Source organism: Gopherus flavomarginatus, chromosome 7 (genome assembly GCF_025201925.1).
Source record: "Gopherus flavomarginatus isolate rGopFla2 chromosome 7, rGopFla2.mat.asm, whole genome shotgun sequence".
NCBI lineage: Eukaryota > Metazoa > Chordata > Testudines > Testudinidae > Gopherus > Gopherus flavomarginatus.
In genome coordinates this window covers 22170972-22184590 of record NC_066623.1, presented here as the reverse complement: position 1 = coordinate 22184590, position 13619 = coordinate 22170972, and the positions used below count along the sequence as shown (strand labels likewise).

General features: G+C 38.0%; 1 protein-coding gene across 6 annotated transcripts in view; it reads left to right on the top strand.

Moving 5' to 3' along the window:
• The window catches only part of CSNK1A1 (casein kinase 1 alpha 1), a 49813-nt gene that overhangs the window by 9285 nt on the left and 26909 nt on the right, over window positions 1–13619 (top strand). For all 6 annotated transcript variants that reach the window (XM_050962772.1, XM_050962769.1, XM_050962771.1 and 3 more), the window contains exons 3-4: window positions 9151–9277; window positions 11219–11317. In XM_050962772.1, coding sequence (XP_050818729.1) covers window positions 9151–9277; window positions 11219–11317 — 226 coding nt within the window. The remainder of the gene's footprint in view (window positions 1–9150; window positions 9278–11218; window positions 11318–13619) is intronic.

Sequence of the window (13619 nt, the reverse complement as noted above, 5' to 3'; positions counted from 1 at the left end):
TTTAGTTGCCGATTGTGAATTTAGTATTTGGGTGGCCTAATTTATAACTAACGTTAGTTTCCACAGTGAGTGACCTCTGTTAAATATTTCACTTGACTATACCAGTTATCTCATATTATGTTAATTGCATTTGTATTCCTGACTCTTAGTTGGTCTACAATTAATTGTTTTTCCAGCTTTATGGCAGAGAACATACAAGTCAATATGGAGAAGCTAACACATATGTAAATTGTAAAATACATAGGCAATTCAGTCTCAAATCTCATGGTGACAGGCTCTGTTACATTATCTCTGCCTCTGGAGGGGTTGAATTTGCAAATGTAAAAAATCTAAACTCTTGGTGCATAGGCATACTTGTTTGCCATGAAATTTTCCTCCATCTTTAATAGTTGAAAGGTGACTGCCATAATGAAACTGTATATTTGAAACAGAAAGATCTTAAGGAACCAGTTGCTTGGTGCGAGTCAGAATAATTGTAGGCTAGAGCAGTACGGGATATTGACAAAACATAGGGAACCAAGAAGAATAAATGTGTGTAATGTCCCAGGTAGACGTATGAAATCCATATGTGCAAGTTGTGCTGGTGTCAATAAGTTATCACTGATATTTTCAAGTAGTCCATTTTCTTAGATGTAGTCTGAGATAAAACACATTTCTAGTTGAGTAAACGAGATCTAAAGCTGTAGTGATATGTTTGAACCAATAACAGCTTTGTCTGCATTTCCTCATAGACTTAAATGCACAGGTGTGTTTCCCATGTCTAAGACTGCTACCATGGCTACTTTCTGCTTCAGTTTTATTGTATTTAGTAACATGATGTACTTTCTAACTGTCACTAGAGTGCCTTTTATATTGCTTTGAGATTATTCCTTTGAGTCATTTTTGCCAGTGTTTGGGTTTTACGTTAGTGCCCCAGTTAAGGGTTGATCTGTATGTTTGGGAACTCTTAGGTGAGTATTTATCTGAAGATGGTGTTTTCTGCTCGCAGTTATGTGACTGCTATTTATACTTGCCTTATGATTTGGAATTAAGCTCTTAACTGCTATTTTGTGGAACAGTGAAAGTGGTGCAACAGAGTCTGAAATCAGGCCTAGAATCTCACTGGCTGTTGGGCTAACAGAAACAAGTGGTCTCATCTACTTCTGCTCCTACATATGGCTTTCTTCCTTCTCCTTCTGTTAAATACTCTAGTGAGTCCTTCCTCATACAAGATTGAATGTACAGTCTACTTTAGGAAGTAACATTTGACCATAAAGTTACTGCTTTGATAATTGAACAAAATCAGTCTTTTGTTAGTAAACTTGCTATTGTTACAGTCTAGTTTCTCAAGATGTTCTATGTTAATTTGTCACTGTCTGTATTCTTGTAACATGTATTCACTAACATCAAGGTTTTGAAATTGAAAAGTTTCTAAATGTATGTTATAGCTATAGCCCTACCAAATTCTCTGCCATGAAAAACACATCACTGACTGTGAAATCTGGTCTTTTGTGTACTTTTACCCTATACTATACAGAAGTCACAGGAGAGACCAGCGTTTCTCAAACTCGGGGTCCTGACCCGGAATATATGTGTGTGTAGTGGGGGAGGTTTTGCAAGGTTATTGTAAGGGGGTTGTGGTATTGCCACCCTTACTTCCGTGCTGCCTTCAGAGCTGGCTTGCCAGAGAGCAGCAGCTGCTAGCCAAGGGCCCAGCTCCTGAAGGCAGTGCAGAAGTAAGGGTGGCAGTACTGTGACCCCCTTACAATAGCCTTGCAACCCTCCACCCCCATTTTGGGTCAGGACTCCTACAGTTACAACACTGTGAGGTTTCAGATATTAAATACCTGAAATAATGAAATTTTCAATTTTTAAAATCCCACCACTGTGAAATTGGCCAAAATGGACCATGAATTTGGTAGGACCCTAGCTCTAGCCAACTTAAAAGCAGTTGCTGTTTAGAGGATGATGCCTTGGTGGAACTAAGTACAGTAATTGTGCACCTAGCACTGCGGTATCAACACTTTCGTTTGCTTTCCTCAAGGTTAGTCATTAAAGAAATTAAAACCATGGGTTTGCTGAGTAAACACTAAGATGAATCATGTGACTTGGCAGAATGCCTGCTTGCCCATCTGGGAGCTGCAAAACAAATCATTTCTCACACCACAGTATCACATGACTTAATCCCCTAGCATAGTGACACAGACATTGAAATACAGGTGGTTACAAACAAGTTTTCCAACTCTGCCTATGTATATTACACTGCTTTACTGCAGTAAATATGTGCTAATGTGCATATATGACTGGAAGATTTGTCTATTTTTGCATGTCTCTGATGCCATGTAAAGTTTTTTAATTTGAAAGTCTGTCTTATCTTAATCAATACCTTTTAGAATAGTTCATTTTAATTAATATGAAATTTTTAGCCCATTGGAAAGCAGGGATACATACAATTGTAAATCTAATTGCCTACTGCCCCAACTCTGCAGGCCTAAAACTGTGAAGGCTATCTCAATTTCTGATCTCTCAGATTTCTTACCCCTATAAACAAGGAGTACTTTACTAACTTGAGTGTGGCCTATATCTAGGCTTGGCAGAATTTGATTTTTTTTCTTTTTTGATTATTTCAACTGCTATCAATATCTGTTTAAGTATTTTAGATTTTTATCAGTTTAAATTTTCAGTTGTGGGAAACTGTTTGCGGGACCAGACAATGGGGAGGGTCAGACAGTAATTGTTTAATGGCAGTAGATGTTGATTCAAAAAGTTAAAGCTTTATAACTGTTAAAATGCAAATTGTCAACATCATGTCAAAATATACAATGTAAATATCCTTAAAGCAAACTAAGTTCTCAAGCATCACTTTTCTTTCTTTGCTTGTCTGTGAATTTTGATTATCATTGATGAACATATATTTTCATTAGTTTGTGTGCATACGGTGAAATCACCATTTATTGACACTGATTAAAAATCTGATCATTCCAAGACTACCTGTAAATCCTTAGCCATGTCCTGAAGTAACGACTGTTTAGCTCAGAATGCAAGTTATTTCACAATCAAGAAGCATCGAGTTACCTTTTTACGCAATAGTATGTTTGCTAGTAATTTTGCAACCTCTGAGATATGACAAACACCATGGTATGATGAAAAAATTAACATGTTTGTGGATTAATGAGCAAGGATGAGTGAGCATCTGATGTGCCAAAAACCAGAACATGCACATCAAATTTCTAGGCCACAGAAAAAATAAATATCTTGTGTGAGGCTGAGTAATCTCTATGAGGACATTATATAATATGAATTTTTACAGGCTAGGGATCTCAAAGGACTTGCGTATTTATATTCCATCTTTCTTATTAGTGTGAGTGGCTAATAGTATCTTAAAACGATGTATTAACTTCCTGACTTTGTTCATAAACTTTTTGCCTTGCCTTACTTCAACACATCCAAAACGTGTATTGATGCTTCTTGACAGTAAACCTCAATCGGAGATTTAAACAAACAGTGTAAATTCCTGCACTTCCACATCCAAGGCAAGATCAACTGTTAATCTCCAATAGATATCTGGAGAATTTGTAATCTGAGATGCTCAAATAGTATCTGATATCTGGCTAGATCTTTAAATATCCTTAAATCACCCAAAACATAAAATTAGGAGTATATTGTTTAATTCTGCCAGCTCCTGTGGAGCTGAGCCTTTGAGAGAAATCATGTGTAGAGGAGGGGAGAGTTTGTGGCAGAGGTCCCCTAGGTAAGGGCCTCCTTTTTTTTTTTTTTTGGTAAAAATCTAATTTTCTCAGAACACAAATAGTAATGCTGATTTTAAGTCTGTATAACGTTGTCCTTCTACATGCCAGCTAACATTGATTAAATGAATATAGAAGTATAAAGTAAACTAGACTACTTGCCAGATCTTTCTACGTTATAAGTATATTTTTCAAGAGTTTGCTTGTGAGAGCCAAGTTTCTGCATTCCTTACTATTAGTTTCCAATAGTAGCAGCTACCAAACAAACCTTGAATGGACAAGATGTATCCTAACTTCTTAATCCAGTTTTTCCTGGAATCGTTACAGGAAAATGAAGTCGTTGATTTGCAGTGTTTAGCAAAGCAAACGCTGAACATTCCAGATCTCCTTTACCAAACCTTTCAAATTAACTGGTTATGGGAATAGACAGGAATTATTTCTGACATGTAACAATTTAAGAAATTAAATTGGTGGTGAAATACTACTGCAACAACTTACCAAAAGGAATTTATGTTGGAAAATGCTGAACTAGCTGTGCTTTAGGCCACGGAGACTAAGTTACAAGCCTGTTAAGAACTCTTGATAAATACTGAAATTCTTTATTTTAGAATTGGTTATGAGGACAGGGATTTTTCTGTATTTTAAAAAATCCCCAGACATAATCCACCCAAAACATAGTTTGTTTTGGTGTGAGGAAGAATACATTGAGATGTTAGCAAAAATCTAAAAATAGACTGCTTTTTAGTCTGAGTGAATGATGTTCCTAGTCCACTCCTTGATAATGGTCTATTTAAATACAAAAAACCTGTATCTTGTTGAAAGAGGTAGGATTTTTTTCTAACAATTCATACACCTCGCTGAGAGAGATGTGCACAGTTTGGTTGGGGTCAATTACCTTTTTTTGATAGCAGAGATAAAGCATGTTGCTTTCTTGCTCCGTATAATCTGAAATTTAACTTAAAATAAAAAAATGGCTGAAATGTGCATTCACTTTCTACATTTTGAGGTAAACCTAAGCACTTTGTGAAACATGTTTGGGCAGAAGTGAGGTGGAACTATCATAGTGAATTGTCTGTCTGTTCATAGAATGTATGGGGGTTGGATGAAGGGATTAAAATGCTTTTCAAAGCAAGTAGGAAACAGCTTCTCTGGAAGGTCTGTCCAGATGCTTGATCTCTCTAAATGTACACTCCAGAACACACTGACCTCTTATTTCTTATGCTGAATTAAACAGCTTTTTTATTTCTAAACTAGTTGATCAGCTCCATTGTTAATGTGCTCATTTCCTGTGTTAAGTTTTAAATCATAGAAATGTAGGGTTGGAAGGGATCTCGAGAGGTTATCTAGTACAGCCCTCCTGTGCTGAGTCAGGGCCAAGAACACCTATATTGGCGGTTCTCAACCTTTTTTAAAATCTGATCCCATCTTAGCATTGTTTTTCCTGGACTCCTCCCACCCTACCCCCTAAAATTGTTTTTGAATGAGTAACATTGCATCTTGATGCTTGCCCCTGTACCTCTTACATTTACTCTAATTACTGAACTGTTAGAAGATTTGTCACGCCCCTAAAAGTTGGACCCCCTCCCCAGGTTGAGATGTTCTGTCCTAGACCACCCCAACACATTTCTCTAACCTGTGCTTAAAAACCGACATTGAGATTTGTTTAGAAACACTTGGATTACAGGATGGTTCGTATGTTTTCAGTATGCTTCGCTGCTATTTGACATAAAAGGAATGTGGACTCTGAAATCCTGGGGGTTCTGTTCCAGGTTCTGAAGGGAGTATTCTCAAGTGGCTTCAGATCCTTCTGCCCCGACTTCTCCAGCCTTTCTGTGTTTAGTCTCTGCCCCCTTAGCTCCTCATCCCTCTGCATTCCAGTCAAATTGTTCTTCCTTCCTAGGTGCCAGCAGGGGGTGTATGGGAAACTCCGTTCCCAGTGCATGTTGTGACAATGGCTCTTGCCAGGTGGAAGGAGCAATAGCAGGAAAGTCTGGTCTATCCCTGTAGCATGCCCATTAGAGATAGAATCTTTGGAGAATGTAGCTGCCAAACTAGGTGCTGAGACTTTCAGAAACTTGTAACTTGGCCAAATTTCAGTTGCTTGTAACTTTACCAAAATTTAACTGTTTGGGTTGAAAATGGTCTTATATTGGACAGTGGTGGGTAACTGTGTCTATTTTAGACTGTGCAGGGAGCAATATCTATAATGCAAACAAAATGTAGTACTTTTTGAAAGGGAAACTTGAACCTAAAGCTTTCAGGGGGGCTAGGACCAAAGCCAGAGCCCTACTGCTCTTGGGGTGGAGGTGGGGGTCAGAGCCTAATCGCTTCAGCCCCAAGTAGGAAGTGTGTAACCTGAGGCTTCCCCCCCCACATACACACAGGGCTGGAGTCCAGTCCTGGTCCCCAGCAAAAGTAATGTCAGTCCTTGGCAACCCCATTAAAACAATGCCTTGACCCACTTTGGGGTCCTGACCCACAGTTTGAGAACTGCTACTCTAGACTAAAGAGCCTCGTACATCTTCTTTCTCCCTGTGTATGTACTCTAAGAATGTGATCAATTTTTCTTTTAACTTTCTGCTCCGTAAACTATAAATTACACTCCCAATCTCACTGTAAGGCATGTTTTTCTGACATTGAATCATTCTTGTGGCTCCTGTCTAAGTCCTTTCAAAGTGTTGACACCTGCCTGGTGGTGGTCTCGTCAATGCCACATACAGTTGGGATATTGCCTTCTTAATCCTCGTATTCATGTTGGCCCTCTTTAGCTGTAGCATCACACTGGTAGCCTGTGTTCAGTTGGTTACCTACCACAACCCCTAAAGTCCTCTTCAGACTCTGCTTTCCAGGATATAACCCCCCGCCTGTCAGCATGGGCTATTTTTTGTTCCTAGATGTAGGACAATGCATTTAGCTGTACTGAAACTCATGACCTGGATTGATGGAGTCAGTAGTGTTGAGGACAGAGCAATCTGCGATACCTTACTTTCCTAGAGTCCTCTCCTTAAGTAGGTATTTGCTACAGGAGTTACACAGACATATGGTAGCTGAGGCTTAAGTCAGAACTTGATATAGTCTTCTGTTCACCTACCTTTATTTTTGGGATATTTATTGCTAGTGCTATGGCAAGGGCCATATTAGTCAGATCCCAGAAAAGTTAATCTTATTTTCTTCTGTATGATTGAAGTCTCCAGTGTCTGACTCTGTCTGTTGAAAGACCTATATACAGAGTTACAGTACTCAACTCTGAAGGTCACAAAAGTATGATTACTGTAACTAGATCCATCTTTGATAAGATGAGGTGCAGCCTCTGGCTAGTTAAATGGCAGAGGGTTTTTGTCATGACCATTTTGTCAAGCAGTAATGAGCAAGGAGGAAATATGTGCTGTAAATGACTGAATCCCGAGAAGAACCTTTCAAAGCATGTCCTCTTCCTGATTTTCATCCAACCAATTACCTTGATTAGGCGTTATTTGGACAGGTGCTATTTGAACTGGAGAGAGAGCAGTGGTGGTTGTTCCTTCTTGCTTCTCTTCCCTTCTCCTCTCCCCCACAGAAAGACGTTAAACCTAGTGAGAGGGAAGTATTAAGCTTTGTGGGACTTCACAGTTGAGCACTCTCAATGTAGATGAGCCCACTGCCATACTGAGCATTCTGAAGGGAAGAATTGGAATTACTTTGAAGTGCTCCCATCAACCCCTGTTACTGGGTAGGCAACCTATGGCATGAGCACCGAAGGCAGCATGTGAGCTGATTTTCAGTGTCACTCACACTGCCTGGGTCCTGACCACCAGTCTGGGGGGCTCTGCATTTTAATTTAATTTTAAATGAAGCCTCTTAAACATTTTAAAAATCTTATTTACTTTACATACAACAATAGTTTAGTTATATATTATAGATTTATAGAAAGAGACCTTCTAAAAATGCATTGCTGGCATGCAAAACCTTAAATTAGAGTGAATAAATGAAGACTGGGCACACCACTTCTGAAAGGTTGCCCACCCTGGGCCCTGTTACATCTCGTAAGATAATAGTCTGCATTGGTATGAAATACCACAGACACGTTAGTAGGAACACTATGGATGGGAAGAGATCTTCCCTCATTGCTGAAAGAATAGATACGCTTTTTGTAGATCGTTCCTTCCTATTTATGTCTGCCTTTGCTCAGAATTGTGAGATTAAACACTCTCTGGTGGCTTGCAAGATCTGCCTGGTCCAGAGTAGTGTAATTTAGATTGTATTTTAAGAGTGCCTTTAGTTTTCCGCGTTTGGAATTTTAAACTTCTACTTTTAGTAAAATCTTAGTTTTGTTTTAAGTATACCAAGGATCTCTCTCTAGATTTTTCCATCAGCCTCTTCTGCTAGACCAGAATGTATCTACTGGGTGCTCAAGTGCTAGAGAGATGGATGCCAATAAAAACCTGGATGAATGTGTAGTGAGGGAATGTCTAACTCCCTCTCCCTGTTGTGATCTAGTGAAAAAAATAGTCATAGTGTGAAAAAAACTGTACAGCTCTCTTTTATATGTGAACATTCTCTGGGGTGAAACTGGAAACTACAGGAAGCAACACCAAAAATGAGGTGATACCTTTGAAAGGTGCCAGTGCAAACATGGTTTGAACCTTACTGTTCATATAGCTGCCTCTGCTTTGCTCTGTCATTTTAATTTGGTACACTGGTATTTTTCAAATGTTCTTCTGTCAGAAAGTGGCAGACATCTAGTTGAAGACTGAGAGGGATGTGAGAGTTGCAGGTGGAACTTGACACTCCTTTGTTTGAAGCGAAAATTGAAGGTGCACCTTCTTATTAAAATACAAACAAAACCTTTTTGCTCAATGTCCTATGAAAGTTGAGTGATTTTCCAGAAAGTAGGGTGACTCAGTAAGTTGCCACAGAGCTTTTTGTTGCTGCTTGCTTTACAAAAAGGTATTCTATTTAATAATAAAAAATTCCTGTATCCAGCTTGTAAAGGCCAGCTGCCAGTCGGTCGTTTTTAATCAGTGCTTTTGGTGGTTAATAAGAGGATGGGAGTTAACGTAGTTAAAGGCCAGCATTATGTACTGCTTTCTGGAAATCAGTGGCAGGAAGAACAAAATGGAGCTGATCCAATTAAGACCTAAACAAAATGAATGTTATAAAAGAAATGCATCATTGCCACTAATGTACATCAAAGTAAATTACTGTCACAAAAATACTCCATGTCTTACAGTAGCCAGGGCTTGCTTATAAATACTGAACACTTTGTAAAACAGTCTAGTTAACTGGATTTTGTGCATCAGCGATCTCAGTTGTTGTTTTTGAAGTGGGAAAATGTATTACTTGGCATCTTCTAGAAAATATTAACTAGCTACCTCATTGTTAATACTACAAATTATTAGTTTATCTTAAACAGAATGACAACTTAGACATCTCTGCTTCATTACAGGTGGTATGGTCAAGAGAAAGATTATAATGTTCTAGTTATGGATCTTCTAGGACCCAGCCTTGAAGACCTCTTCAACTTCTGTTCCCGCAGGTTCACAATGAAAACAGTACTTATGTTAGCAGACCAGGTATGTGAAACTTAACTTTGCATTGTAAGGAAAATGAAGCAAATAGTGTTCATTTTAAGTATGTCAGAATGTGTGCAACTCAGCACTCCAAATACTCAAGTGACTAATTGACCCACATAGAAGCAAAAAATACGAACAGTGGCAGTTTCATGGTATAGTAGAGCATAAGATTAGCATTGTAGAGAGCTAATAATGCAATGCAAATATTAGTATTCTACCCATGCTAGTGTTAACACTTTTTTAAAAATCATTCTCTTAATTTTATTTTGCTTACATCACAGTTCTCAAGTATTGGTAGTGGTAAAAAGCAATCCTCAAAATTTTGGGTTAATTTGATTAAATGAAGCACTATAATAGGCTTCAGCCAAGCATATTGTTGGCAGGCTGTATATAGACTTTTCTGCCACTGCATATCAATGTGTATCTGCTACATCCTTGCTATCCTGACTTTTAGTCTTCTCAAATTGAATGGTTTTGGGATGTCTGCTTTCCTTTAGGAAAAAGCATGGGGATGCCAAACTCCTATCTCATAATTCAAATATCTAGAGTTTGAGGTTACATACTTAGTGCTGAGTACCTTAGAAATGCTGTATCTTGCCTTGCCTCTCTATTTAGGCTTGAAATATTCTATCATACACTCTAGGGCTTGGTCTACACGTAAACATTAGAACCACCTAGCTAAGTCACTCAGGGCCATGAAAAATTTCGTGCCGTGAGTACCATGGTTAGATGGACCTAAATATAGATGAGTTGAAAACTTGTATTGAAAATTATCCAAGATTATCAACTGATGTTAGTGCCAAATGTCATAAAATCCCAAGCTGTCAGCCAAGGAAGCTTAGAGCATTTCTGAGTGGAAATAGGTGTCAACTGTCCTTGTTCTCAGCTGCTTTTAGTTACTGATGCTCACATCAGAGGGAGAACCACTCCCTTGGCTGCTGTGGTGGTAACATCTTTAAATGTTGTGAAAAGAAAGGTTTTGATTCTTCAAGAGTAACCTAAGTATCTATGGGACAATAGGAATGTCTTTAAACGCCCCACTGGATAGGACGTAGAACTCTAGTACAATAAATTTAAAGATGGGCACTGGGGCATATTCCACTGGGATTGTTACTAGCTTAGAGAGATGCTACAGTATTGACACCTATAGTTCACTATGGCCCGGTCTACACTTAAAATGTAGATCAACATAGCTATCGCACTCGGGGGAGAGTGGGGGTGAAAAAATCCACGCACCTGAGCACCATAGCAATGCCAGCCTAGCCCTCTAGGGTAGGTGCAGCCAGGTTGATGGAAGAAGACTTCCATTGACTTAGCTCCCATTGCTTAGGAGGTGGTCCTACAGCAACAGGAAAAACACCTTCCATCACTGTATGGGGTTATACCAGCATAGTGATGGTGTTTGTAGCTATACTACAATAGTCCCTGTAATGTAGACCTCACCTAACACTGTAGTATTATTGTCCAGCAAATTAAGATAACCATAATAGCTAAACGGCACATGTGAAGTAACAAACTGTTAATGAGTTAGTTCCTAGTTAAACAACATCAGGAAAAGATTTCTAGAACAGTCCTGTAATAAACAAAGTAACTTCTGTTAGATTGCTTGGGTTTCTTAAAATCGTGGATAAATCAATTGTGAATACCACTTGTGCTATTTATAGGGAAGCAGTTGGACACTTTTACACTGAAGACCTGTAGGATTGGTCAAGTGATGACAGACCAATGATTATCTTCATCAAACTGTTTGTCGCTTCACTTGACAAATCTATTTTGTGAGTACATGTTAAAATGTACTTGGCGAAATATGCAATTTATAATTCATTCATTATTAAGGAAAATGAACTTGAACTAAAACATTGGACTTTTTTTCTAATATCTTTGATTTTTAGATTTCTCTTTCTAATGTTAAATTCTGATTATCTTTTCTTGTATTTACAGATGATCAGTAGAATCGAATATGTGCACACAAAGAATTTTATACACAGAGACATTAAACCAGATAACTTCCTAATGGGTATCGGGCGTCACTGTAATAAGGTTAGTCTAATGCTGTCTGCATGAAAGAACAAGGAGGGTAATGCCTCTAAGAATGGTTCTGATAAACATTTAGATTTTGAAAAAATCTAAATAGCCTGAGTTAACTGTTTGTCATTGCTGAAATGGATATGCTAAAGAGACTAAATCAGTTTAATTCTTTGATGCCAGGTGGTGGGATACATGTATTGCTAAATGCAGTGCCATGAACATTTGGGCCTTTGATCCACCTCACAAGGAGGATTTTAATGGCAGATTGTTTTTAAACATAAAAATCTGAAGTGTAAACTAATTTAATTGATTACCTAAGCATGCTCTGTCCAACTATGGTGTTTCATTATTCAAAGTTAGTGCACATCAGAATAGCTTAATTTTTTTTCCTTAATGTTAAAATCAAATCTTAACTCTTGACTCCAGGACTGATTTCTTGATGCAAAATTTATTCGCACCAGCTTAGAAGCTCCTGACCTACCTGTCACCAAGGTGTTAAAAATTTGCAATGATTGGTAATGAAACCATCAATCTTCAGGATTATGCATACCAAAATAACTGTCAGCCTATAGATGGTAGCATTGTTCACTTATACTATATTTGTAACTGAATTTCTGAAAACCTGCCAAGTTGGAGAAGTACTAAAATGTAGATTAGCTGAATGCTTGAAGATCACGCATCAAAACTGACCTTACTGAATCTTAAATATTTTAAGTGAAATTGGGGGACTTCTAGTTGCTAACTTTAAACTTGTGGGTGGGGCGGGGGATGGGGGTTAACTTAGCCAGAGATGCATGCTTCCAGTTGGAAACTTTGCATAGAGAAATACTGTTTTCAATGACTAGTTCTGTTGAGTGAAATGTTTAATTCTCAATTGTTATGTTGAGCTCGGGCAGACAGGCAGCATTGGCAATGCAGTAAGCATGCTATTTAATAGAAATTTTTAACTTCAGGACAAACGTACATAATTAAGCTTTTTATTGGAAGCAAGATTCCCACTTATGTTCTTTATATGCTATCTGAGGATGTTTACTTTCTTCCGGCACTATTAGCTATAAAATGTTTACCTTGGTTTGCCTGTATGAATGCCAACTTGAAGCCATTAACATTAGAAACAAAACTGGTTGCTAACATGAGAAACATCAGAGTTCTGTCTGAAGGGGTGCAGTGCACAATGAACATTTAGATTGAACTGTTTTTGTTAGAAAATCTTTTGTAACAGTCAAATTGAAAGGTAAAGTCTTCATGTAATCCTGTTGCTGTTAAACCTTGCTCATTCCCAAGTTTCATACTTTTACTCTATAGAGCTCTATTTTTCTCTACTATAAAGCAGTCAGGTTCTTTAATTTTCTGGCAAGACCTGGCAATATAATTAGAAAAAATTAAAATAATTTGTTTTAATTTTTTTTACTAGTTTGTCTCTGATTTCCAACTTCTTTCGTTTTTGGCCGTTTTCCCACACCTTTGCACAGTCATGCTGGGTTGGCATTGTAGCTCCTTGTTCTACCTTGATATGGAATAATGGCCTAGAAAATACTGCTGTGCTCATTATATTAGATGAGCATGTTAGTCACATAAGCTGAGTGGAAAACCTAAATTGCCTGCAGACCATGAATTTTTAGTCAATGCCACTTGCTATCTGTATTAGGGAGCCACACAATGAAATGGTGGTAAACACTCTTGTTGCGGGCATGAGTTTTATTAAATACCAAGTTTAACAACTTAGATAGTCCTCAATGTAAAATTGTTGCTTTACCTAAGCAGGATTGAAAAGGGACATTTTGGTTCAGTTTTGGACTAATGGCTGCTCCACTTTAGAAACATTTGCTTCCAGATATAATACACAGTGGTGTTCCTTTTATTTGTAGCTAAGTGCAGCTACATATTAAATATTTTTGTACTTGAGGACATGCCAGTCACAAAAAGACTAGGGTGCCATGGTAATCTTGTTCCAGTAGCTTCCTGTCAATTATAAACAATATATTTTTAAAAAATGTAGTCACAATTTCAATTGAAGTGATCAATTTTTAAATTATTCGCAATTTGATATTTGGGGGTAACTTTGTTCCAACCTTAAAAGGTGAACTTTCAGCTCTGCTAGAAATAAGCCCTGCATGCTTATGAAAGTAAACTTTAAGGTGACTAAATGCCTTCTACCTCTTCCTTACTGAAGATTTACTTTTTCTGAATGTCTTTTGGGGAAGGGCAGTTTGTGGTACCAAAGAATGCTTTTGTAAGCAAAGCTTCAATTTCCTTTTTTGATAGAGCCAAATGTCACCATTGCTATCCCTGTTTAAGGTAGTGCCATTATGAA